This window comes from Hirundo rustica, chromosome 6, assembly GCF_015227805.2.
Source record: "Hirundo rustica isolate bHirRus1 chromosome 6, bHirRus1.pri.v3, whole genome shotgun sequence".
NCBI lineage: Eukaryota > Metazoa > Chordata > Aves > Passeriformes > Hirundinidae > Hirundo > Hirundo rustica.
Genome location: NC_053455.1, coordinates 3,431,463 through 3,458,988, shown reverse-complemented (window position 1 = coordinate 3,458,988; position 27,526 = coordinate 3,431,463). Strand labels below are relative to the sequence as shown.

At 42.3% G+C, this 27,526-nt stretch overlaps 1 protein-coding gene across 1 annotated transcript; it reads left to right on the top strand.

Moving 5' to 3' along the window:
• Window positions 1-85: 85 nt before the first annotated feature.
• On the top strand, window positions 86-27,073 carry WDHD1 (WD repeat and HMG-box DNA binding protein 1). Its single transcript, XM_040067250.1, has 26 exons — window positions 86-135; window positions 826-918; window positions 2,012-2,123; window positions 4,073-4,224; window positions 6,119-6,230; window positions 6,774-6,824; window positions 7,940-8,035; window positions 9,444-9,536; window positions 10,457-10,563; window positions 11,535-11,670; window positions 11,833-12,025; window positions 12,201-12,391; window positions 12,972-13,156; window positions 14,613-14,854; window positions 15,347-15,484; window positions 16,399-16,555; window positions 18,209-18,323; window positions 19,646-19,777; window positions 20,257-20,474; window positions 21,947-22,077; window positions 22,753-22,812; window positions 23,644-23,687; window positions 23,826-23,984; window positions 24,371-24,510; window positions 25,490-25,625; window positions 26,196-27,073. The coding sequence occupies exons 2-26, from the start codon at window positions 842-844 to the stop codon at window positions 26,394-26,396; spliced, it is 3,378 nt and encodes a 1,125-aa protein (XP_039923184.1). The 5' UTR covers window positions 86-135; window positions 826-841; the 3' UTR covers window positions 26,397-27,073.
• Window positions 27,074-27,526: the final 453 nt, after the last annotated feature.

Sequence of the window (27,526 nt, the reverse complement as noted above, 5' to 3'; positions counted from 1 at the left end):
CGCCATCCCCGCCGCCGGGGCCGCCCCGCGCCCGCCCCGGCCCCGCCCCGGCGCTGACGGCTCGGGCCCAGCCCCGCCGAGGGCGGAGCGGCGGCGGCGGGCGCGGGAAGGCTCGAACGGGCGGCGGGGCCGGCGGTGAGCGGCGGGAGGGAGGGAGGCTACGGCCCCACCGAGACCGCGCGGGCGGTGCGGGACCTTTTCGGAGCGGGGGCAGCCGCGGGGAATGGGGGTCCCCGCCGGGGTCCGGCTGGCGGCTTGTCTGGCCTGCCCTGGGACGGCCTGGGAGAGGCCCCGGCGTGCCAGGCCCCTCCGGGCCTCGGGAGTCCGGGCCCGCATCCCCGCAATGTCCCCATCCCCACACCCTCTATCCACGAGTCCTCTTCCCCACGGTGTCCCCATGTCCCAGCCCCACGATATCCCTATCCCTGAAATGTCACCGTCCTTACAGTGTCCCCATCTCCTACCCCATGACTTCATCAGCACGTCCATCATCCCCGCAATATCCAAAGTCCCCATCTCCTATCCATGTCTTTTTCCCGATGCCCCCATCCCTGTGGCTCCTCCTAACCCTGTGTCCCCATCCTCACGGTGTCACCATCCCTGCAGTGTCTCTCTCCCATCCCCGTGCTCCCCTCCCAGCAATGTCCCCATTCCCATGTCCTCACCCCCACAGTGTCCTCATCTCCCATCCCGTGTCCCCATCCCTGCAGGTTGAACGGATGGGTGTCCCAGCAGCTCTCACCTTGTCCCCCCACCTGATGCTCTTCCTGAAGTATTTCCTTTTAATTGATGTTATTTCTCCTCTTTTTCCCTCTCCATAAGCAGACAGGTGGGAGCAAAGATGCCATCAACGCAGAGGCCAATGCGGTACGGCCACACCGAGGGACACACCGATGTGTGCTTCGATGACACCGGCAGGTAACAGCCCCATTCCTTCCCAAAGACCGAGAGAGGGATGGGCTTGTTCCTGGTTGATGCTTTCCCAAGAATTCGGTATCAGGAAAAATTTTGCTGCTGAAAGAGTGGTCAGTCATTGACACAGGCTGCCCAGGGCAGTGGTGGAGTCCCCATCCCTGGAGGGATTTAAAAGCTGTGTGGATTTGGCACCTGGGGACACAGATCAGTGGTGACCTCAGCAGCGCTGGGGGAATGGTTGGACTCGATGAGCTTAGAGAGCTTTTTCAATCTTAATGATTCTGTGAGTTTCTACATCAGCCACTGCTGTGTGAGATACTGGGGTGGATTTATGGCCTGGCATGGTCCAAGAAATCCTCTGGGTTTTGCCTCTGCTGAGAGCTGGCTGTGTGACATATTTAGGTGCTCTGAGTTGAGAAATGATTGATTTATAACTTAAATGTAAGCATCCATATCTATATCTATATCTATATATAGATATATCTCCCTATGTGTGTGTATATATCTCCCTATGTGTGTGTATATATCTCCCTATGTGTGTGTATATATCTCCCTATGTGTGTGTATATATATCCCTATGTGTGTGTGTGTATATATATCCCTATGTATATATATATATATTATATATATATATAAACTCTATATGCACATTATATGGGTGTGACTTCATAGATTTTAGCAGAAATCAGTGTAGTGTGGGAGTAATTACATTTCTGTGTGCACTAAGGAATTAAAAATATAGTTGAAGCAATGCAATATTGGGATTGCTATATTTTCATCTCTTCCTTGTGCTAGTTCCTGAATGTATAAATACAAGCTATATATTTAGTATTACCTTTTTATAGACTAAAAGGTAAACTAAAAAAAAACCTCAAGCCCTCTCCAAACAAATTCAAAGGATACACCTTATATACTGGTTATGGTTAAAGTCCACATTATTTTATTCCTTTCTCAAATTCATTATCATTGCAAAGACTGTTCATAAGAGATGTTCTGGTTGCAATCCCTTGAAACCACAAAAAGCCTCGTTTCCTTAAAAAAACAAATATAATGATGCAGATTCCTGGATGTTAACAAATCCCGTGTCTTTCCCCAGCTGCATTGTGACTTGTGGCAGTGATGGAGATGTCAGGATCTGGGAAAACCTGGATGATGATGATCCAAAGTCCATTAATGTGGGAGAAAAGGCCTTCTCATGTGCTCTAAAGGTAGGGGTGTTTACACAACTCCTCACACTTGTGGATCTTCCTACAGACTGTGGATTTGCCAGCTCAGAGATGCTGCTTCTGTGGGTAACAATAAACAAGAATTACCTCTGGCAATTCATTCCACCCCATACACAGTTGTAGAGGAATGATTACTTATACTGAGCTTTTGTAAGTTTCTCTTACCTCTTCCTTCATGTTCAGTTGTATTAATTTCTGGCTTTGATCTCCTTTCTGAGAAACAAACCCAGCAGATTAAGCTAATTATGCAGTGAACTTTTTAGGCTGTTTCAGTGTTTTCTCACCATGTGAGTTGCAAGAATTTTCCCAGCATAGGATGTGATCATCAGGTATTAGGAAGAAAGCCAAGAGGTTATTTTATGTGGGCCTGTGTTAAAAGTCCAAGGAATTCTAATCTGTATTAATCAAGACTTGTTCTCACAAAGTGAGTGAGTAATGGTTTTGTAACACTTCTTTTTTTAATAACTGGTTGATGTTTCACTCTCAAAATTGTTGTTTGGCCTAAAGATGCCTCTGACCCAGTGTCCCCAGAGTGAGAAGAGGATTTATATAATAGGAAATAATTATTTTTACTATGCACGTTCATGACCTTGAGAATTGTCACATTATTTCCTTCATGTCCATGTTTTTTTAATATTGCATTCATCATAGTGGGTCTAAAATATTGTCTTTGTGACAATTTTAGAAGAGACGACTTCCAGAAGCCTACATCAGTTCTACAAATGTTATGCATTTAACCTGACAGTCATAAAGAGAAGTTTTAAAATTGTTTTTCAACTACTTGTAGAGGAGTGGGAAAGAGGAAATAAATGAGTATTAACATATTTATATTGCATTATAAGAATTATGATTGGAAATCTTATTCAGAATTGCTGCCTTAATTGAATCCTCTTTCTTATGTCCTTTTAAAAATACCTCATATATCTATTCCTCAATACCTGTAAAGTCTACTTTCATCATTGATTTTTAGAGTATTTTGCTGTAGATTTCCATCACATTAATTGTTGTTTCACAAACGGTGTGAGGTGACTTGAATGGATTCTCTTAGGAAATCAGTGGCAGAGCCAGAAATTGCTAAAATTATTAAAGCATAGATGAGGAAAAGTCCTGGGAAAAATTTAAAAAGGTGCTCCTTGTTTTGAGGGATGTTTTATGTTTAAACAGTGGGAGATTCAAAAGCCAGGAAATCCTTTTTTCAAGAATTACTCTTCATTAATGAAATGTCACGAGGGACTGTTCTGAGATGTTGATGTAATCTAGGTTAGAAATCTAATCTCTTCATTTTTGGGGGGTTATTCACCACTGACTGCTGCTTCCTTTACCTTCAGGATTTTTACTATAATTTTACACACCTTAACAAAAAAAACCCAACCACAATACTGCCTCCCCCCACCCCCCCAAATACACACAAAAAAAGAAAATAAGGCATTTCTTTTTTATTTTAAAGTTTTACTGCTGTCTACAGCTGAGGAACAGTATTGTCACTCAAAGAGGTATTATTTTCCAAGTATGGGATAATTATTTCTTTTGTTTTGCTCATTTTTTAATGTGCATTAATTTCTAGTAAACATCTGCCTTCTGTTTTCTGCAAAGAACTGAGCTATAGTTCATGAACTTCTCATCTTTCCCTGGTGGCATTTAACTGAGAATTCCAGTCCAAGGGTGCCCTCTCCTGTTGCTGCAGCAGATGAATCTAGATAGCATGCAAGTTAGTTTGGTTAAAAGGATAAATTATTAAAGTCACTATCTTTATTTTTGGGCGGAAAAAAATATAAGTTAAAGAGTATTTCCCTTACTACTCTTGCTGTCAGACCTTTTTGGGGTGAATTAAGTCAATCTGCTGAAATATTTGGGACGTCAGAGCGGGATTTTTGTCTCTGTGGCGTAACTGCCTCGTAACGGACGGATTTTATGGCTGGCTTTGTTGTCAGAAGGGAAAGCTGGTCACAGCAGTCTCCAACAACAGCGTCCAGATGCACACATTTCCCGAGGGAGCTCCGGACGGGATCCTCACCCGCTTCACCCTGCACGTCAACCACGTCACCTTCAGTGCCGCTGGCACCAGGGTCGCGGCTGGCTCCAGGTGATGTGGGCACCGGGGGGAGAAGCGCTGCTGCCCTTTGGGATCTGGAAACCCACCAGCCTCTGAGGGCTGGAAAGGGTTGGGAAACGCCTGCAAGGGGGTGGAGGGGAGGAAAGGAATGAAGAGGAGTTTAGGGAACAATGCTCTGGGAGATACTCGAGCCACCGAGTAGTTTTATGTAGAAGTCTGGTGTTGTGAAATGATTTCTTGTCTTTAGGGGGCTTGAGTGTTTTCAGCTCTCGGTGTGAAGCACAAGTGTTCACCCTTATGGATGTCGGCTCTCATCGAGGAGCTGAGGATGATGTCCCAACTGCTCAGGATCGTGGAGCCGCAGATGAATGTGCACATCTAAAAGTTAGATTGGTTCTGATTTGTGTGAGAGCTTTGAGTCATTCTCTGGCATAAGCATCACCGATCTGCCAAATGATAACAGATGACGCTTCCAAGACTTGCCTGAGGGGAATTTAATATGTACTTTAGTTCTTTTCTTAGGGCAGCACGTGTACTTTTACAGAATATTCTCTAGTCCTTTAACAGAGGAGGCAAAATAGCCAGCAGGCAATGGGGGGTTTGTGGGGTTTTTTCATGTCTTTAAGGCTCGGGTGATTCTTAATTGGATCTGGTGAACTCTTTGGGCAGTCACAGCTAATTCAGGCTGTCTGCTTGCCTCTCTTTTGGAATTTTGCTCCACAGGGGAGGTGGCAGAGATCTGCTTCCTGACTCCTCTAAGCGTGAATTGAACCAGAAAAGCATTTTGGATGAACATGCTGGACTGTGAGCTCTGGCAGCAGCTCCTCCAAAACTGGGAGGCTGGGCAGTGACCACTGCAATCTCCAGATCTGACAGGGATCGTGGCTTTGGGCCCTCTGCCAGTGCTTGTTTCTGAGAGAACAGCTCTGCCCCAGGATCCAGCTTTGATTGGAGAGATTAGGCAGACAGCAAACCCTTTGCTGTTTCTAAAACTTTTATAACCCCCCCAGTACTCCTGCAGCCTGGCTGGGGCTCCCACATTTTTTAGGAAAAAGGGCTCACAGGACTGTCAGGCCACCCCTCAGCGAGCTCTTCTGTGTCACCCTAAAGGAGAATGGTGAAAGCCATGAAGGGAAAGAGTGCAGCTGAGAAGAATTGCTTTTATTTGTACCAGATTTCCCCATTTTTCCATGAAACCTCCCAACTTCAGTTGTATATAAATTTAACACCCAGCTGGCTGCCAAAGTTCGCGTGAACTACATGAAAAAGGTTGAAAGTGATGGTTAACCCTATAGAATTAAATCCTGAAATGAAATTTCTGAGGCTATTGCAATGAGGCTTGAGAGGGAATGGTACTGGAAGATTATCACAGGAGCTCTTTGTCTTAGGACTGATATTTTGAGTTAAACTGCAGCAGTGGCTGCAGTTTTGGAAGAAGGAATGAAATTGTAAAAATTCTCTTCTTGTATCTGAGAGTGTATTTATCTACACTAAATAGTCTTAAAAAGCCTGTTAAAATAAGCTACTTGCACCACTTTTTTTTAAAAGCCACTTGGCCAAATAATTATAGTAATTATAGTAATCAGCAGATAGTTCTTGTCAAGTCATCAGCTATCTGATATCTGAGCAGAGATTTTTATTAGCTCATGTGGAATATTATGTTGAAGAGGTATATGGTTGTGTGTGCATATTCTTAAAAAACCCCATATTTTCTGAATTTTGACATGAACAAAAAGAATTTTCTGATAAAAACAGTCTGGCCTGACTCCTATTGTAACAAGCCTCAAGATTCCCATTTTCCATTACATCATATGGTGTTGGGAGCTGTAACTTCCCCAAAAGTTACTTAATGCCCAACTTTTATTGCCACAAAAACATAGCTTGTCATTGTTAATAAACAATGTGATGTCATTGTGATCTGCAGTGACTTTATGATCAAAGTTGTGGAGGTGACTGATAACAGCAAGCAGAAAACGTTCCGAGGACACGACGCTCCTGTTTTGAGCCTGTCTTTTGACCCCAAGGATGTTTACCTGGTAAAAAAAAAAAAGTTTTCTTATTTGCTTTCTGCTTTGAATCTCATTTTCCCTGGGGAGGGGAAAAAATAAAAAAATAAAAATGTAGTTTTTACCAAAAAACCTGACCAGTGACTGGGCAGATGAGACAACTTCATTTCATCTGACCTTGCTGGTGATGGAGTCTGTCACAACTTGTTGCCTCCCAGGAGAACCCAGTCTTTGCTTTACTAATCTCTCTGTGCTCTCCTGGAATTTAATTTTGAGCAGAAAAGGTGCCTCACTGAAGACGTTTAATATTAATTTTGAGCCTCTTTTGCAAATAAATGGCTCACTTGAAGTATGAGGGTTTGTAATTACAGCAGCTTGGAGCTGAACACAATTATCAAGATGACAGCGTTTGAAAGTTTTACGTCTTAAAGTGTTTTAAACAGGGAGGCTTTCTTCTTAGAACTGCCTGTGTATCCCGTGTCTGTGGCACCGGTTATAGGGATTTTTCCATTTTGTAGCATTAATTTCTCTGTGTTTTAATTATTAATTTGTTTTCTCCGTTCTCTTACCGAGGCCTCGGCGAGCTGTGACGGTTCTGTCAGAGTCTGGAACCTTGCAGATCAGGTAAAGGCTGACATTTCCACAGGAAATCTTTCCTAAGCAATCCAGGATTTCACAGACAGCAGGAAGAGCTGGACTGAAATAACCCTCCTGGAGCAGGATTTTCCTTTTGGGGATGAAATCTAGCTACACTTCACAGAACGCTTCTATCTGCTTCTGGGAGAAATTCCAAAACCTGATTATGAAATGTTGCCTGGGTGGCTGTGTTTTGTTCTTCCTGTCTGTGAAATCCCTGATTCCTTCCGTTCATCTCTCCTAATTGGCCAACACTCTAAGTGCCAAGGACGAAATGAGGATAGCAGCTGACATCAGATCCCTCATTTCAGAATTTCAGCTCGTTGCTTTCAGGACTGAGGAAATGTTGATTATAATAAACAGTTTCTTAACTGTAGTAAACACATTTAGCCTCTGCTCTTAGAACTCTAAGGAACTTGAGAATGTCAGGTGGAGGCTTTAATAAGGCATATGGATATGGCATTAGTTTTGCTAAATGTCACTGACTGGAGTAAGAATCCCTGTGGAATTATTCCAGTAAGTACAGTTGAAAATATACCCCCACGCTGGTGGCTTGCTACTTTTTTAAGACACAAGCATAGTTGTGTGAAATCTCGTGTTCCAGAATGACAGTGGGTGCCTTTTGGGGGAATTATACTGAGAATATTCCAGGATTGGGGCAGTTTGATGCATGAATCTTGCTGTGATTTGAGATTACAGCCATTCATTCTTTATACTGCTGGGACCGTGTTCAGGCTGCTGTGTGTCACCTTGCTGCAGTTCATCTGGGTTTGACAAATGCTTTTTGGCCACATTTCTCTATAACCTAAATTTAGATGGGCTCATTTGTTCTGTACTTGATTAAAAATACATGTTCTGTGATCTTATTTCTGTTACAAGTAGTTTTATTGTCATTAAAATAGTTTCAGGGCTACATTGACAAAGTGCTTTCGAGGCAGTATGTACTACTGTATTTTGATGAAAGAGATTATTTCAGTTCAGATGTATTTCTTCCTTTTGGTTTTCCACCCCCCTCCCCCCCCACCCTTTTCCTTTAAGAATTTGTACTAAACAGCAGATTTTTGCTGAGCTAAAGGCTTATTTTTAAAAATTTTTGTTTTCAGACATGCACAACAAGCTGGCTGCTGCTGCAGAAATGCAATGATGTGATAAATGCTAAATCAATCTGCAGGCTTGCCTGGCAACCTGGCTCTGGCAAGGTAGGTGACATGGTTTTCTCCCAGCTTTATCCTTCTTTTGCCTCTGAGTCCAGTGGTACAATTCAATCTGGGCAAGCCCAAATTGCACCTCCTGGGAGTAAGGGAAGAAATTGGGTGAAGTTCCCTTTTAGGAAACATAAAAAAGCTGTAAGTGGCTCCTTGTTTAAGCTCCAGACTGAGTTTGGCAGGGGTCCAGCTGTCAGCCCTAAGCAGCATTAGACAGTGTTGGTGTTCTGAATAGGAAGGAACATTGTACACGAGGGAAGTAATCAAATTGTTCACAACAGAGCATCAGAAGAGTCCTGGCCTTCTCTGCTTTAAGTGAATTATTTACTAGTCAGTAAACATTTCCTCAGTAAGTTGCTCCCTTTCTTTTCACCTGAAGATCAAAGCTGCAGGAGGGTGTAGGCAGGTGGGGGTCGGTGTCTTCTCCCAGGTCACAAACATCAGGACAAAAGGAAATGGCCTCAGTTTGCACCAGGGGAGGTTTGGATTGGATATTAGGGAAAATTTCCTCACCAAAAGTGTTGTCAGACGTGGAGCAGCTGCCCAGGGCAGTGGTGAATTCCCCATCCCTGGAGGGATTTAAAAGCTGTGTGGATTTGGCATTTGGGACGTGGTTAAGTGGTGAAGATGATGCTGCCAGGTTAAGGGTTGGACTGAATGACCTTAGAGGTCTTTTACAACACAAGTGATTCCATGATTCTTCAAAATCCCTGGCTGCTATGACAGTGTTTTGTATCAGTTCTCCATGGAAGAGTGAATGTCACCCTCAGTACAAATTATTTCAATGTCCGTATTGCATAAAACCAAATACTTTCCATTTTTAGACTAATTCTACACACACACACGTATTTGAAATGTAAGCAGTTGTCTTGCCTCTCTTACTAAGCAAATTGTTAGAATCCTAGCAAAAAAGAAATCCTAAAGAAATAACCAGCCAGTAACTTTTATGTAGTTTTGTGGAAGATGAAATGAGCTGGTTTAGGAATCAGCTATTCAAATCAGATTTATTGAGAAGTTGTAGCCTGATCAAAAGGAGTTGGGGGAGGGAGGGTAAAGAACCACCTGAGCCTTGTGCTCATGGCATTGAAAACCATGTGTGTCTGTCATGTTTTGATAAATGAGAACTTATAACCTTATGGTGCAGTTTTCTGCCAGAAGGAAATGAAGATTACAGTAAAAACAGGCATGTTTTGCTCTGCTGCCTGTGGAAAGCACTAAAGAACCTTGTAATTTAAATTACTTCAGCTTCCTCTCTCGGCTGGCATGGCTGGGATGTTATAGTGCTGTTAAATCCTGAGGCAGTCACATCTGTGAGGCTTCTGAATGAGGGAACTGTGCTGTTTGAGTGTTCTGTTTGACAGGTAACTTGTCCTAAATTGTGTAATATTTTTCCTTTGAGCAGCTGCTGGCAGTTCCTGTAGATAAAGTTGTTGAACTGTTCAGAAGAGAAACCTGGGATAGTCAGTTCAAGCTGTCTGATGCCTCCATCACACAGGTAGGTGCAGGAACCAGGGGCTTGTTAAATACTCTGTAATTTAAATGTTACTCTGCTAGAAGTTGTCTTCTGCACAGTACCTCTCCCTTCCTCGGCCCCCTTCTCTTGGTAATGATTGTTTTCTGTTTAATTTCTCACCCTGTTGCTTTCTGTTGGAAAGCAGGGCAGAGATATTGGGTGGTATCAAACACCTTCACGTGTTTTTGCTTCCCCTCTCTCATTTATAGCAACCCAGCAGGTGCCCAAAGTCTCCCAGTGAATCACCCACTGCAGCTGAACAACATCTATTTTCACAAATTGCTCTAAAAAAGGAGCTTTTTTAAAAAAAAAAAAGAAAAAGAAAAAGCCAGCAGTATTATTTCTGTCCGGAGCAGAGGTGTCAGCTGTTCACTTTATGTTTTATTGAGCTGAAATTTGGTGGACCTGACTGTGCCACCTTCTTTCTTTTGGCCTCACTATGTACTTGAGAATCTTTGGGTTGAAGAGAACCACCTTCTAGTGTTATTAAGATGCAGAACACACAGCCTTGGATTTTAATTTATGGGCTTGTAACAGTTCAAAATAAATAAAGCTATTTTAGTGCTGAGCCTGCAAAATGCTGCTTTCTGCCTGTCTAGCTAGAATTGGGTTTTGTTTGGCCTCATGGCACTGTTTAATCACAGAAGATGCACATTCTGAAATAAAAATAGGTGTGCTGTCTTAAAGAGTGTTTTTATAAAGCAACCATTTTTATAATAGTTTTTAAAGAAAAAGAGCTCCCTAACCCCAGCCCTTATACAGAAAGTTGGAAATTGTCTGCTAAAGACGATTATTAATTTTTTATTCCAGAATATCTGCCTGATTTAAGCTCCAGAACACGAATGCTGTGCATTCATTGGTCACTTTTTAATATTATTTGTTTTATTTTTTTTTTTCCTTAGCCCTTGAATGTTGTGGTCTGGTCTCCTTGTGGGCAGTTCCTGGCAGCTGGAAGTGTGGATGGGAATATAGTGGTGTGGAACGTGGAAACCCAGCAGTGCATAGAGAGGTATTCAGTGTTGTTCCATAAATCCCCAAATTCATCTCTTTTTCTTAAAATAGAATTTTATAATCTTTTCTGTAGCGCTTTTTTTTTTTGTGCAAATGCAGAACTCCGCCTCTTGAAAAACCCTGATGAGATTCACAGGGTTTCTGGTTTAACCTGTCAGGTGCCTTGGGGAGGGGACTCAAATGTGGGTTTTGTTCAAATCCCAGAACCTTTCTGTGTATATCTGTTATTATTTTTGAAACTGGTGATTGATTAAAGGATAGGTTTGATAGAAACAAATATTCCTCACATCCCAGACCCCAGGAATGTGTTTTCTAGAGGGAAACACAGGTCAGTCAGTCAGCCATCCTCACCTGTAGGCCAGAAAGGAGAGACTGGCAAATTGCAATTTGGTTAATTAAAGCTCTTAAAGAGCCCTAAATATCCCCCCAATTAAAATCAAGGGTATTATTAAATGAGGTAGAGAAGAAAAGAATTGTAATATTCTGTGTAAGAAACATGATTACAACTGCCATCTGTAGGTTAAGAATTGTAGACAGATTGTGTAAATAATTAATGGGATGATTTTTTGTAAGGATAAAGGGTGGAAAAGGTAGAGGATTAATTTATCAGCTTATTCAAGAGAAATAAATATTGTTCTTTCAAACGCTGGATACTTTTCTTTCAAGTTCTGGAATAAAGGAGTGCTGAAGTGTTCCTTTGTCTTCTAAATGTGTATCAGGAAGCTGTTGTTTTAAGAGTATGATTCTGATTGATTTTTAAACCTTAAATTATTTTCTTCATAGAAAAGGAAGGCTTGCTCTATTTTTATAGCAGCTGTTTACTCTGAAGGTGACCTATTAATTATCTTGCTATGTGTAATATCACTTTCTTGTACTAATAAAAATTACCACTTTTTGCAACAACTCCTGGAGGGGAAGATTCTGTCCTGGGTAGCTCACTAAAATCCATTATTTTCGTATTCCTTTTAGGATGAAGCATGAGAAAAAATACTCAATTTGTGGGCTGGCATGGCACCCTAAATATAAGCAAATTGCTTACACAGACACTGAAGGAAATCTGGGGCTGTTGGAAAATATTGGTGACGTAGAGAAGCCAAACGACAAGGTGCTCAGTACCAATTACCTCTTGAATTAATGGCACTAATTAGGTGATAAGTTACATGGAACACCCTGTTTCGTGCTTTGCAAGTTCCCTCTTGTGTGTTAATTTATTTCTTGACTTCCATGTCCAAAGGAGGTTTTGTGCTGATGGCTGATGTGCTTGTAGGTTGCCAGTGCAGTGGCCAAAGACTACAACGATCTGTTTGATGGAGATGATGACGATTATTTAAACGGGGATGGGATTGAGCCACCTTCCTCCCCAAAATCTGGAGACAATGAGGACGATGCTGATGACCTAATGCAACCCCCAGGCCATGTGAGGCGGGCAGTGATTGATGATGATGATGATAACTCACTAGGTACACAATGAACTTATTTCCAGAGCTCTTTTACTGGGATGATCTTTTATCATCCTCTACTCAGATATATTCTGTTTTGTTTTTCCAGAGAAATCTCGACCGTTTAAATTTTTTTTTTAACCTACATTCTGTCATAATACTGTGTGTAAGATTTTTTTTTTTTTTTAACTTCTAGATATTGGGTTGATAAAAGCTAGTTCTGCTCTTCTGGAAAAGGAGGATGATGGTGATGATCAGACTGGTGGCTTTTCAGCTTTGCCACCATCATCCACACAACAGCCTTTCTATGATGGGCCAATGCCAACCCCCAGGCAAAAGCCCTTCCAGCCTGGCTCCACTCCTGTGCATCTCATGCATCGATTCATGGTAAATCTGCGTGGTTATTTCGATTTAGATGCTTCTTTTACATTTAATAATGTCCATTTTGTGTCGTGTTTTAATCTAATTCAAGATTATTATTTTTTTTAATACTTTACAGTGTGAAGCTAAATAATGGAAAGTAGTTTTGGTTTTGGGCAAGGAGTCCATAATGTTTTGGTTTACAGTTCGGTTGCTTTAGAAAGAAATACTTTGCTTTAAGACAACATCAAGCTCTGCAGCTGCTACTCAGTTCTAGCAAATCCATTTAAAAATTCCTTTTAAGTCAGAGCTGCGGATATTTTTGTGCTGTTAAGACTTGGACGTTAATCATTCACTATTTCTTCCTACCTGCAAGTTCTTTACACTTAATTTGGTGAGGAGAAAGATGGCTGAGCCTAATTCAGCTCTTTTAGGAACCACAAGTCCTCACTGCTTTTCTGTTCTTTCCCCAGCCTGTCACCCACTCCGGTTTCAGATAAAATACTCACAGCAGGCTGCTTTAGGGCACTATATCTGATGGATTTAAGCCATTTGATTTGACGAGGTGGGTTTTTTTGGGGGGGGTGTGCGTGGTTCCTTTTGCCAGGTGTGGAATTCGGTCGGGATCGTTCGCTGCTACAGCGACGAGCAGGACAACGCCATAGACGTCGAGTTCCACGACGCGTCTGTGCATCACGCCACTCACCTCCCCAACTCCCTGAGCCACACCATGGCCGACCTCTCCACTGAAGCCATTTTGCTGGCCTGTGAGAGTACAGAGGAACTTGCCAGGTGAGTCATGGCCTTGCTCCGCAGAACCCGTAACCGGGAGCTGCTTTTTGTTGCAAGTATTTCGGCTTTTATTATCAGTTTTGAGCTTTTTACGCTTTTGATCGTGCTTTTTTTTTATGGGACAGTGTTATCCTGGTTTTTCTGAGCCTTTTGATTTTCTTAAATGGTGTCAGATCTTTTTAGTTATTGTACAATACTAAGAGCAGTTTTCTGCCTTTCTCACAGATGTAACACAAACAAATCCTTTGTTTTTCATTCTCTGTCCTTTGTTTGCATATTTCTAACCTGAAAACAATTGTAACTGACAATTGGTCTGGCCGCTGAGGCTGAGGGGTGGAAACCCCAAAAAGCCAATCTTCTGCTAGACCCACAAATGTATAAAAAGTAAGAAATAAACAAAGGGTTCTCTTCTCCCCGCTCTCTCAGCTGGGAGCCGGATCGGAAGAACCTCTGCGAAAATCTCTTGTCTGCGTGTGACTGCTCTGTGTGTCTCAGTGACAGGACAGCTTTCCAAGGAGGATTTTAGCTTCCAGCTACTTGAAGGGCTTCAAGAGTGTTGAAAAATGTAATTTGTTCATTGAGAATTTCTTTTTAATTCCTTTTTCAAATGTAGATATATATTGGAAACGTCACACACTGCAGGCTCAGAGGGAGTTGTAAACATGAACAGTAGTTATTCAGCCTGCTCAGATCAAAGATCAATCATAAAGGTTCAGCTATTTCTTTTCACACTGTTGCTAAGGTCATGTTTGGAGATACCCATAAGAATTTCAAGTGTGAAGAACACAAGTTTCTGAAAACCACAGAAAGATTTAAGCAGCTGGGCCAGCTAAACTCTGTTCTTGCATTTAAGAGCAATTTCAACAGTATTTTATTGTTGATTTCTGTGGAAATATCTTGAAAAAAGAGCTTTCTTTTTATTTTCACACATAGAGCTTTGTGATAAGTTGAAAAGCACCCTTTGAAAGTATTATTTGTTATATACTGGTTGTCTGATTTTGAAAGTGTCAGTGCTCTTCTCAATGGAAATGGAGTTAACCTCTCAAAAAGCCTGGTGTCTGTGGATTGGTCACAGCCAGTTTTCAGTTATTAAGAACTGAAGTTTCTAATGTTTTTTTCCCTTTGAAAGACAGCATAACATGACTGACTTCTAATGAGGGCTGATCTTCAGGGTGCCAAGGAGGACATTTACCTGCTTCCATCTGAAAAATCACTCCTCAGACTTTTCAACTGTCTCTGCTTCGGGCTTTTGAGGCTTTAAATCTACATTGCTGAAGATCAACCTGGCTCTTCAGTTTTTGAGTAATAAGAGCAACACCTTTGCAAATGACCACTTGAAATTTGTAGGGCCATCTCTAGTTCCATCAGAGATCTCTGATAAAACATTAACGCACTGGTGCATTTTCAGATATTGTATTTGCTTCGTGTTGAGATGTTTATCGGTTCTTTGCCTTAGCAAGCTCCACTGCATCCATTTTGGCTCCTGGGACGCCAACAAGGAGTGGACTGTGGATATGCCAAAGGATGAAGAGATTGAGGCCATCTGTCTGGGTCAGGGCTGGGCTGCCTGTGCCACCACTGCCCTGCTGGTCCGTGTGTTCACAGTCGGAGGAGTTCAGAAGGAGATCTTCAGCCTCCCAGGCCCAGTGGTGTCCATGGCAGGACATGGAGAGCAGCTGATGGTTGTTTATCACAGAGGTACTGATAAACTCCCTTTTGTCTTTTTCTTGAACTGGGATTGTTTTCAATCCTCACCTCTCACTGGCTTCACACACTGGTTAATTTGTAATCACCAGAGAGCGTTTTCTTCTTCTTTTCTTCATGGTGTTTCTGCTTTTCCTCTTCTGGGTGATGCTTTTACAAGCACATCCATCCCAGCCCATGGACCTGTGACTTCTGAGAGCAGAGCCTGTGTTTGATATTGGGATGCTGAGATCAAACTGTGGGGCAGGGGAGAATTTTGCAACAGTGAAATTAATATATTAAATTTAGGGTTCAGATGTGCCAGAAGGAATTACTACAGGAAATTAAGGAAGCTGTTGTTATGCACATCTCGTGTGTCCAAAATATCAAATAGTGTCTGACTGTGGTATCCATGGGTAACGCTGCATTAGAATTAGTTTTTGCTTCGAAACTAATTTAGCCAATTCTTCTGTTTTCTAACACAGTCATTGAACACCTTCTTCCTAGGTACTGGGTTTGATGGGGACCAGTGCCTTGGGGTACAGCTGATGGAGCTAGGAATGAAGAAAAGACAAGTTCTGCATGGAGACCCTCTTCCTCTTACAAGGAAATCCTATCTGGTGTGGGTTGGATTCTCTGCTGAAGGTATGAAACACCTGCATGAGAGATGTTGAGAAATATTGACCCTGCTGGGGGGATTACAGGAGAGGGACTTTGGAGAAGGCAAGGGGAAATGGCTTCAAACTGCCAGAGGGCAGGGATAGATGGAATATTGGGAAGGAATTGTTCCCTGGGAGGGTGCTGAGGCCCTGGCACAGGGTGCCCAGAGAAGCTGTGGCTGCCCCTGGATCCCTGGAAGCGTCCAAGGCCAGGCTGGATGGGGCTTGGAGCAACCTGGGCTAGTATAAGCTGTCCCTGCCCATGTAACACCTTCCACTATCCCATTTTTAACGTTCCTTCCATCCCAAACCATCCTGTTATTCTATGGAGAAGTTTGGCTAATTAATGCCCTTTCAACAGTACAGATCTTGGGAACTGGACTTTTTCTTCCAGTCTCCTCAACAATAAACAAAATTCCGTTTTTCTATTCTTTCCATATATATGTCAGAAACCTTTAATATTTTTCCAATTCAAACGTTATCAGAACTTGTTCTCCCGGTTGCTTTTCCTGCTCAGCCAAAAGGAATAAACTGTGTTAATACACCATAAGAGCACCCCAAACCCCCTGAAGTTGGTAGCTTTTATAATAAACATAAAAAATAATTGTATAATGGCTGATTTCCTTTGGGAATCTGCCCAAGCATTATAAATTCGGTGTGTCCATAAAATGTTTTCATTTTGAACTTGTCAGTTGCCCAGCGGTGGTGCTGGCTGACAGAAGGTGGCGCATCTTTCCAAGGAAACCGCCTTTCCCAAACTGATTTGTGCTGTCTTTGGGAGAGAGCGTGTCCTGCCTGAGATATGTAAAGCATCATTGCCCAGCTGTATCCAGCACTCCCATCTTGCTGGGTTGTGATTTGCTGCCTGGCAGAGGAAATGTTCTCTTTTGTAACAAACAGGGTCCCCTTGTTACGTGGATTCCGAGGGAATCGTGAGGATGCTGAACCGAGGACTTGGGAACGCTTGGGTTCCGGTGTGCAACACCAGGGAGCATTGCAAAGGGAAATACGATCATTATTGGGTCGTTGGCATCCATGAGAATCCCCAGCAGCTCAGGTGAGATAATTCACAAGGGAACCCTTTGTTTGGTTTGGTTTTCAATCCTGGACAATCCCTTTTCAATCCCTTTTTACAGAGGGAAACGGCAAACTTCAGCTGGTGCCTGGTAAATGTGCACAGCAAATGGTAACTCCCCAAACAGAATTCTGCTGGAGGATCCATTATTAAACTGGTTCTGAGTAACTCACTTGAGTTTTATAATTTGTGACTGATTAATTGGCTCAGAGGTGTGTGTGTACTTTCTTGACACGTTCATAAAACTGCTTTTTTTCTAGAGAAACTTTCTAAAAGTATGGTGGCTATTAGAAATCTACTGCTTTTGATGGTTTTGGTTCTTTTTTCTTTTTTTTTCCCCAACTTTTTGGGATTCTTGGTATCTTTTTCTGCCCCTGTGTTTTCCCCCTTTTTGACTTTGGAAAGAATCCTATCCTCATTTACATCATCAGAATAGATAAACCAGAGCTGTCTGTTATTATATTAATATTTAAAGTGTGGCCTTGAAGAACCATTTTGCATGTAAAATTCCTTAAATATTTAGCTGAAAGCTAACCATTTCTTTATAAAATGTTATACTGGTGTGTCCAAATAACCGTTTCTCTTCAGTGTGATGTGCGTGCTGGACATTTTGTTGTTAGGCTTTATTTGTAGGCTTTTTTTATTCAGTGGTCTGTGTCCTTTTCCTGCCAGGGCAGAATCCATCAGCTCACATATTTTACTGACATTTAGACTCTCTTTACTAATTATGAACAATTGTAGAGCTTGGTGGGAGACTGCATTTTATTTAAACTTAAGCGGCATTCTTCATAATGCTCTGCTTTTTTGCAATAAGGGAAATAATTTGATACCTCTGTTTAAATGTCACTTCCCTGCCTGTTTCTCCCTCCAAATCATTATGCTGGCCTCCAGAAAATTCGCCAAAAATGTGCAGGTCACATCTCATTGATGAGATGATCTACTGTGAGCCTCTCATCCTGAGTTTTTCCTTCTAGTCCAAGAAAGGGAGTGCTGCTCTCTGAATTGCAAAGAACATTTTACTCAAAGCCAGCAGCATAATGAAGATAAGGAGGGGGGAGGGTTGTTGTAGAAACACCACATGCCTTAATTAGGAGATAGCCAGAACACTGATGCTTCCTGTTCTTTTTTTTTTCCAAGTCTCTGAAACAGCAGCTTAGAAACCCAGATGTTTTTGTCAATGCTGCGTTGGCGCTGCAGGAGACACAGCTCTGCCCCAGCTGATGGCTTGCTCAAGTGATTGTTACCAGAAATGACTCCTTTAAATATAATGGAACAATAAGTCTGGGCCTTCAGTTGTTCAGTGGTTTCTGATTTTAGTATATTGCATTTACTCTTTGTAACAGCTGTTAAATCAAACATTGTGTGAGGTCAAGATCAGAGTGTGTGACGTGCCACATTTGGAGTTTAAAGTGTGAACAAGAGCAGCGTGTGCCTTGCTGGTTTTGAAATCTTCTCTTGCTTGCCGTGTAAAGACACCCCTTGATCGTGCAATCTTACACATTGCTGTATTTAAGCCAGTCGTTTAAATGCTGCTTTCCTAAGGATAAATGCTCTTGCAGTCCCCTGCTGCTTAGGAGACCTGGTTTGGACGTGGAACATCTGGTGAGAGCGGGTGTGTTCTGTTCCCTGGCACAGGTGTATTCCCTGTAAAGGAGCCCGCTTCCCTCCCACCCTGCCACGACCTGCTGTGGCAGTCCTGCCTTTTAAACTTCCTTACTGTCAAGTGGCAACAGAGAAGGGAGAGATGGAGGTATGGAATGGTGTGGAGACCACGGCTGGGAGGCTCAGGTGTCCCTGGAATGCGCAAGGGAGTTGTACAAGCCCCCTGTTAATCACCTCCGCTGTGGGAAAGGGCGGTGCAAACCCTGAGTAAAACACGTGGGTTATTAACACAAGGGGGTTCTTGGGGGTCAGTGTTTTGTGGGGCTTTTCTGGTTCGGTTCATGACAGTTCCGAGAAGAACACAAAATAAAAATGGCAGAGCTGATGCAAAGTTGTGTTTACACATGGTTGGTTTCTGAGCAGTGAAGTCTTTCTCACTCTTGATACCAGATTTGGGGATCCCAGTGAAGATGCCCTTGAAAATGGCTGAATTTTACTATTTTAGGCATAACAAAATCTTTGAGAGATGTACTAAGTATCCAAATTCCTAATCATCGAAAACACAGGTCTCCTGGCTTGGCTTATTTAGAGGCTGGTTGAAGCAAGATGTGCCTGTGGACAACTTCTAGAAAAATAACTGTATTTATTCTTCAATTTTTATTGGTTAAATATTTCAAACTGGTGATGCTCAGCTGTAATACACAAAAGGGAAATTAACATAAAATTCTAACCTCAGCCTTTGAACAGTTTAATGCTATTTGAAATTTATTCTACGTGACAGAAGCGTAGATAAAAAAGTTTCAGTAGTAAACACACTCATTTTTAATGAATTCTCCTTCATTTGGTTAAGTATTTTGTTCTTTATCTGATAGAATATGTTTGCCGTTCCTCCCTCTATACAAAACAATGGGATGAGAATACCAGGAACTGTTAATTTGGCTGGAGGGAATATGTGTAGATAAAGAAAAGTTATTCTAATACATCTGATGAAAGCATTCTGGTTTTGAATAAGTTCATAATTATTTTGAACGAGGCTAGCCTGGTCTAACAGCCGTACTTGCAGTATAGTTTCTGTTTATGCGTCTCTCAGGCAAACTCCTAAATTTACTGAGTTATTCTGGAATACTTCCAGTTTGCTGTGGGACAGCAGATAAAATGTTCTAGAATTGTCTATCCTGATAGTGTGTTGATGAAGATGCAGGTTTCATCCTGCTGCAAGCCTGTAATATAAATGGAATTCAACATATATGGCCACTGTTTGGATCAGTTTGTGTAATTGTGGTTGTTCCTCGTCTTTTCCTTGGTAGGCATTGACTTGAAGGAGAATTGTCTACCTCTCAGCCTCATTATCAGAGGAAAGGAACGTTTAAGAATAAGTGGATAAAATACAGTGTCAATTATTAGGCATTGTGTTATGGACTGTTTTTTCCTCTCTGAATTCCAACACTCCTCCTTCTCCCTTTTTTTCAGGAGCAGTACTGGCGTTCTGTTCTGTTTCATGGCCACATGGATTACTTGTCAAAAAATGGCTATGAATTTGATGAAAATGCTAAAAATCAGGCAGTGAAAGAACAGCAGGAACTTCTAATGAAGCTGTTTGCTGTAAGTACAAATACATAATAGAAAGAATCCCTGAGATCTATCTCTGAGACTGAAGGTGCTAAAGGCCAGGTTGGATGAAGTTCAGAGCAACCTGGGAGAGTGGAAGGTGTCCCTGCCCCTGGCAGGGGTTGGAATGAGATGAGCTTTAAGGTCGCTTTCAACCCAAACCATGTTATGATTCTATGGTTTATTTGGAGATGGCATTTGATGTAAATGCTGGTGTGATTGCTCTTATTGGGAATCTGGCAAGTGATTGGCAAACCAGCTAGTTCAGATTCTGATAAAAGGCGTGCTGCAGGTAATCTTGTTTATCAGTGTGAAGGGTGGGGAGGAGAAGGAAACAAAAAAGCTTTTTCTTTGATCTGTAGCTCATGATTGTTGGTGGCTTATCTTTATCCATTCACTCCAACAAGACCGTGAGGTTCTTCTCCTGGAGTCTGAATTGATCTGTGTGGCTCCCCGGGTTTCTTCTCCTGCAGCTCTCCTGTAAGCTGGAGCGTGAGTTCCGCTGCGTGGAGCTCGCCGACCTCATGACGCACGGCGTGGTGAATTTGGCCATCAAATACGCCTCGCGCTCCCGCCGGCTGAACTTAGCCCAGCGCCTCAGCGAGCTGGCTGTGCAAAAAGCCTCCCAGCTGGCAGCGGCTCAGGAAGATGAGGAGGAGGAAGAGGATTTCCGAAAGCACTCCGGCGCTGGGTAACGCCAATTTCCCCTCCTAAAACACCGGGACGGTTTTTACTGCCCCGTTAACGTTTGATGTGCGCTGCTCTGGCTCTGTTTGCAGGGTATTTGTGGGTGAAGTGACACTTCGAGCTGCTCTGCTTGTAAATGATACTTCGAATGAAATGGCACATCCTTGTGTCTTGTGAGGACTCATCAGTCCCAGGACACCAGCACAGAGGAAATTATCTCCACTCCTCACTTCCTGTGTGCCTGTGTCCAGCAGCCTCAGAGCCAAAGCAGGCTCAATACCAAGTTGCTCTGACTGGAATTTCCTCTTTCCCCCTTCCCTACCTTTGGTTATTTGACTACCACCTATTTTTTTCCCCCTCTTCATCTCAGTCTCTCATCTTGATTCATTCCACACCTGTCATAAATCCTATCTTTCTCCACCCATCCCTTTTTTTCACTATCCCATTTCTATTTATTTTATTCAGTCTTATTCCCTCCTAACTAATCCCAGCTCTTCACAGCTATGGAACATACTAAAGGTTGGCTTTGTATTCTTTTTCTCTTTGTGCTATCAATCTTTCCTCTCCTACCTGCATCTGCTTTGTATAACATGATGAGGCAAAAGGTGTGGGTGTGTGTTTTGGTGGTTTTTGGGTTTTGGTTTTTTTTAAATTGTTATGAGGATGTTTTTTAACACATTTAATTTTATAATAATAATAATAAGCATTTATATTCATTTATGTCATATTGTTGGAAGCGATGTCTTCCTACAGCACTTTTATGTATGAAGTTTGGGACTTATTTAAGCAGAAGGAAGTGGGAAGTCCCTGAACTTATCTGTTGCCTTTCCCTTATTCTTCTGTTTTAAATTGCACTGTCAAAACTCATTTCTAAATATTCTGGTTTGTTCTTCTGGATCATGTGTGGAAGCTGTGATCCCATGTCTGCAACTTCCACCACTGAGGGTTAAAATCCATCACGAACACTCTGTTGTTCTGAGTGCCAGAGTCATCTAATACTGACTGTTTTGGCTAAATGGGCCCTTTTTTTTTGTATATTTTACAGATTTTGGTAATTGGCAAGTTTTAGGAGGAAAATGCAAGGATTGTACATCCTACTGTACTGGGAATTGAGAGAATAATCGGATTAAATGTTAAAACTTGATGCCTTCAGTATGCAATTATATATCCGTGTGTGTATATTCATGGATGCAGAAAAGTAATCTGATGATACTGGAGGTGTATGTGTTTACATGGAGATCACAGAAGATCTTTAATATTTGCATTTATATTTGTTGCAAAGCATTCTGGCAATAAAGTTATGGAGTGGTTAATGCATCTTTAATCATCACAGTTTAATCAAGGTATCGTGCACATAAATGCCAAATGTTATTGTTCTTATTGGCTAATTTAGGTAAATGAGCTTGCTGCCTGTTGTTTCAGTTTTCCTTCTGAACTCGGTGACCCCTTCCTTTCTGCTGAATTCCTTCCTTTCAGTCACAGCAGCTCTGCCACCAACTGGGGCCAGCTGCCAGGCAGGCGTGTTCAGCAGGACCAAGAAGTGGAAGATGCTGAAGAAACTGATGCCTGTGAGGAAGAAGATGAAACCCCAGAAGTGCACAAAGAGAGTAAGAAAAACTCTTAAGAGTGAGAAAAATATTCTCTAAAAAGACTGGGAGTTATCCAGATTACTTTTGCAGACTTAATGAGGAATTAAGTGGCTCCATATTCCAGCCTGTGGCTGCAGGGAGCACAAGTTCCCAGTGTGTCATCTGCTGTGTCACAGCTGTGTGTGCATTGTGCTCAGCACCCATCAGAGGCGCCCTGGGGGACTTTCTCCTCTTGCCTGATTTTATTCCTAAAGGACTGGCTCACCTTCTAATCAGTTACTTTGGTTTCAGCTACAACCTTGCAGGAGGTGGATTGATAGAGGAGTAGTTTGCTGGGTACACTTTAAGGAATAAGCTTAAGGTTTAAGAAATAAATTTACAACTCTAAATCTAGGTGGAGGTGGCGGATGCATTTGTAAAAGTGTTTGTGCTGTCTGAAAATGAAAAGTCATGCTTTAAAATATAGATAATTTTACTGTATTCATGGATTCACAGAACGGATTGGGTTGGCAGGGACCTTAAAGATCATCCAGTTGCAGCCCTGCTGCCGAGGGCAGGGACACATCCCACTAGACCAGGTTGCTCAAGCCCCATCCTTCCTTACTTGTCTGTTTGGTTTGATTTTTTTTTTTTTTTAAGAATTTATGCTACTATATTTTTTGCATTTAAATATGTACTCCTTTCTTTTTTCAGAGGAGCCGAATCATTTCTCCAAAGGTGTCACTTCAGCAGAGGTGATCACTCCAAAGCCTGGTGAGTAAATAATTTATTCCAGGCTAAAAGGATGACAGCTTTACAGCTGTGTCATTCTTCACAATATCTGCTCCTGTTTTTTTATTCTCTGTTCTCCCATTCTGCTTAAATTTAGTGCATAACAACGTTATCAAATGGCAAATTCACAGAATCATGGGATGGCTTGGCTTGGAAGGGACCTTAAAGCTCATCCCATTCCAGTGCCCTGCCATGGACAGGGACACCTTCCCCTAGCCCAGGTTGCTCCAAGCCCTGTCCAAGCTGGCCTGGTCACACCAGTTGATGCTGTCAGGTTTTTCAGAGGTTCCCTCTTCCTGTCCTCGCTACCTAATGATGTTCCGTAACACTGTTCTGATCGCCTTAGCTGTGCCAAATGCTGAATCAGTGCCTGCCTGGCTGTGCCATGAGGGCATTCTTCGGGACGAGGGAGCCATGAGAACAGCGATCAGTGGGTTTGTTTCACCAGGCACAGGCACGTTTATTACTTGCAAGGCAACGAGTGAGAAATTCTGAGGTAGAACTGTGAGCGTGGGCAGGCAGGGGCAGAGTGTGACCTCCAGCAACCTGCCAACCCTTGAGCAAGAATAATAGGAGTGGAAACGGATTTGGGAGTGGAGGAAGTACCGGGTCTTCCTCTGGGTTTGTATTTTAAGCTGTTGGTCCTGTGTGGCATTTCAGATAACTAAGAATAGCTGAGCACGTACAGCATAGCCTTCACGGGGTTATTAAAATCTCTTTCTACTCGTCTAAAATGTGCACGTTGCCTCAAAGATTGGGATATATGTGTGAGTGCACACATTTTGACATTCTTTTTTCTCTCCTCTGAAACAGCTCTGGTTGCACCCAGCGGCCGAGGACGAGTGAATCCATTTAAGGTAAGAATTTTGCAGCTGGGTCGATTGCGGTGCTCTGAAAATCACAACAGATGCTGTCTGGAGTTTCCAATATAACAGATACCTCGGAGGGGAACATGACAGAAAATAAATAAAACACCTATTTGTTTGTTTTGCAAGGTGTCATCCAGCAAAAAGGACCCAGTGGTGCCCTCAGCAAACGTTTTAGACAATATGACCAAATACTCAAAGAAGACATCTCTGTCTGGCAGTCGAGCTGTGAACAAGCAAAACGCTCCAGTTATAAAGCCTCTGACTCCCAAACCCAAGACCAAGCAGGTAATGTTTGTAATCTTTCTTGCATCATTTCAGTGAGGAAGGAACAAAAAGTGGAATTTTACCAGCTTTTATCAAGTATGAAACCCTGTGAGTGAAGCAGCTTGGATGGCAGAATTCATTTAAGCATAGTGCAGAAAGTGTCACGGCACGTAAAACAGCAGAAGAAACAATCAGTTGTAGAAATTACTTTCTGTACTGAGCCTTGTGCTCTTATTTTAAATAATGTCAACATCTGCTGTGCTGAAATTGGATGGACTAGATACTCTATTAATGCAGGTGATTATTATACCTTTAGGAAAGGCGTGGGGTTTGTTAGTTTATGTGCTACATGTTGTCTGAGAGTGAGGTGTTTTTACTCTTTTCTTTCTTATTCTCGATTTCTGTAGGCTTCAGCAGCTTCCTTCTTCCAGCCTCGCACACCTGCAACGAATCCTGGTGAAAAAACAGTGGAAGAAAGAGAAGAAAAAGCAGGAAACGAATCCCAAGAAGCCAAAGTCACTGCACAGGAAAACACTGAAAACAGAAGGTGAGAGACACTTGCATCCCAGTGCCATAATCCGATTTTGATAGAAATGCAAGGCCAAGATCTATTTTTTTTCTGAAGATGTTGGACTGGCCAAAGAAATACAACATGAAGATTAAAGTTTAGCTCACAAGTTGTCACGTTTGTGAACCCACTTGAAAAATGCGGGAGGGAATAATAAATGAGCAGTTTAAAACATAATTTTGGGGCTCTAAGCAGCTATTTTTGCCTTGTTAGTACTTGTAATGGCCTTTGATAAATGAAGCCATGCTGCTGTGTCAGTTCCAAGTATGGGGAATACTGAAAGTTTCAACAACTCCAGAAAATCTCAGTCTCAAAGCTAAGAGTCTTATGTGAAAGTTTTATTTTGATGGTTTTTTTAAAGAGAAGGTCAACAAAAACCTGAATCTCCTGAGGAGCTCCTCTCTTCCTAGCTAAGGCTGTAATCTGTCTTGTTCCTGGGAAGCAGGACGTATTTCCTAACAATCCCAATCCTCATGAAACCTGCATTATGACAATCATGCTTCATTTAGGCTTCATTTAGGTGAGGAAGATGAAGGTAATTATTACTCATTTGGACTGGCATTCTTCTCGTTAACCTTTACAGATGATTCTCCACAGCAAGTGGCAAGGAGAGCTGTGAGAAGGATGAGCTGAGCTAATGAATGTGCTCCATTTTGGGGTTGATGGAACCCTGTCAGGAAAAGAACAATTATGCTTTGTCATTCTAAGACTGGAATGTTGATCTCCATATATATATATATATATATATCACAGTTTTAATAAAAATGCTTGACTTAGCCTTGCCTTCTCAGTACGTTCTCTGAGCATCCTGCAGTGGGAGAGAGGAGGCTGCTGCCCTGAGAGATCTTCTGAGAACAAAAAAAAAAACCAGTTAGGTGCTGCTCAGAAATGTTGCTGTGGGAGGATGTGGTTTTCCTATAATCTTCTTAACCAGACGATTTTTGTGTGCTTGCTTTAGACCAAAGACAGGTTTCCAGATGTGGCTAGAAGAGAACAGGGCAAACATTTTGACAGATAATCCTGATCTGAATGAAGCAGAAGTAATAAAAGAAGGCATGAGTCGATTTAGAATGCTGACATCAGAGGAAAGGATGGTAAGAAAACATTCTCTGATTCTGTGGGTTTGAGGATTTTTTTTCCCTTCAGTGAATCCCTCGGTTATTTTCAGTTAGGAATTTTTTTCTTGAAATTGCACTCTTCTCCATCTTTATGGATTTCAGTTTTGAATTGTGCCATGATCTATGACATGTCATTTGTGAAAATATAAACTGAATTATAAGCAATATCAGAAAGCAGCTTTTTCCAAAGTGAGGCTTGTGAGAGGAATGTAATCAGTGAGCAGATAACAAAAGGAATGAGTGTAAAGTCACATAGCCAGGCACAATTCACTGGGGATTAAATTTGTTCTAATTTAACTTGTTGAGCCTTTTGGGTTTCTCATTTCTCCAGAAAGACAATTAAGAGCTTCAATTTCATACACAGTTTCAAAAGAAGTCCAGTTTTGAAGAAGAATGTTGTTAGAAGAAAGGAAAGGGAGGAAATAATTCCTTACTTAATCCCTACTAGTTCTTCACAGGAATTATTTCAGCACCTTAAAATCAGAGTAATTATGTGTATAAAACAAAGTTTCAACCTTTTTTTTTTTTTCCTGTTCTCCTTCAAAGGTGTGGACTGAGCAAGCAAGAGGAGGAAAAGTCAGTGACTCAGCAGAGGACAAAAAGCGGAAGCGTCCAGTGTCCGAGGAGGACGAGGTGAAAAAGAGCCAAGAGCAGAAATCCGAGGACACAAATGTATCCAAAAAATCCAAGCCTTTAGACCCACCCACAAACAACAGATTGTCAGCTTTTGCCTTCAAGCAGAGCTAAATGGAGTGGTGCCTTCTCAGTGTCTGTGTCATGGAAGAAATTCCTCTGTCTTGAGGAGTTGGCTGCCATGCTTGAAGAGCACTGGCAAAAAGAGTGCCTGGCTCCAAATAGTCTGTTAGAAAGTGTTTTATTTTCAATTGCTGAGAGGAATCTTGAATCCCCTCTCAGTCCTTCACAAGGTGCTGCTCAGGGACCTGTTCCTGGCAGCACAGCCCTGAGCAGCGCTGTGTAGCTGTGGTACACCCTGTGTGCCTTGATACCAGGGATATTGGGTGCTAAATGCAGATTGATCCTTCTGAGGAGGGTAAACTGCGTCCAAAATCTGCCCTGTGGCTTTAGAGAGGCAAAATAATGGCTCCCCTACCGTTCCTACTGCCTTGAGAGTAAGACACTCAAGGAAATGGGTGTGAGGGGGAGAAAGCTGAACACCAGCAACATGTTAAGATTCATTTTCAACACCTGTGGCAGTGGCAGAGCCTGATCTGGGCAGGAATATAAAACCAGAGCAGAAGCTGAGTTAGGAGGGTCAGGTGTGCAAAGCCAAACCATTCCAGACTCTGCAAAGGTGCTTTCCCAATCCATGCCTCAGCAGGATCCAGAAACTGCTCAAAACTTGTAATGTTTCAGCTTTTATTTCTGTAATGTTTGTTTCTTTAAATAAAATGTGCCTGACTCTTTGTTTAAGGTGGTAGAGCCTTCTTTGCAGTTGTAATTAAAGTAAACAGATCTCTGCCTCCCAGCCCTAAGGCAGGCAGTTGGTTTTACCCTGCTCCATCTCTAATAAATGTAGTTGAAACAAACTCAAAATTCGAAACGTTTTCTAAGATCAGTTGAAATACTGTAACTTTTTAGCATTACAGCTGAGACTGAAGAGTTCTCAAATTCAATTTTTTTTTTCCCCCCTGTGTTTGCACAGCCTTTCATTGTTTTCTTTTTTCATTCTTTATACTGGCAGAGGTTGCCCAGAGAAGCTGTGGCTGCCCCTGGATCCCTGGAAGTGTCCAAGGCCAGGCTGGAGCAGCCTGGGACAGTGGAAGTTGTCCCTGCCCATGGCAGGGGGTGGAACTGGATGAGCTTTCAAGTCCCTTCCACCCCAAACCACTGTGATTATTACTGAAAATCCATCAGTT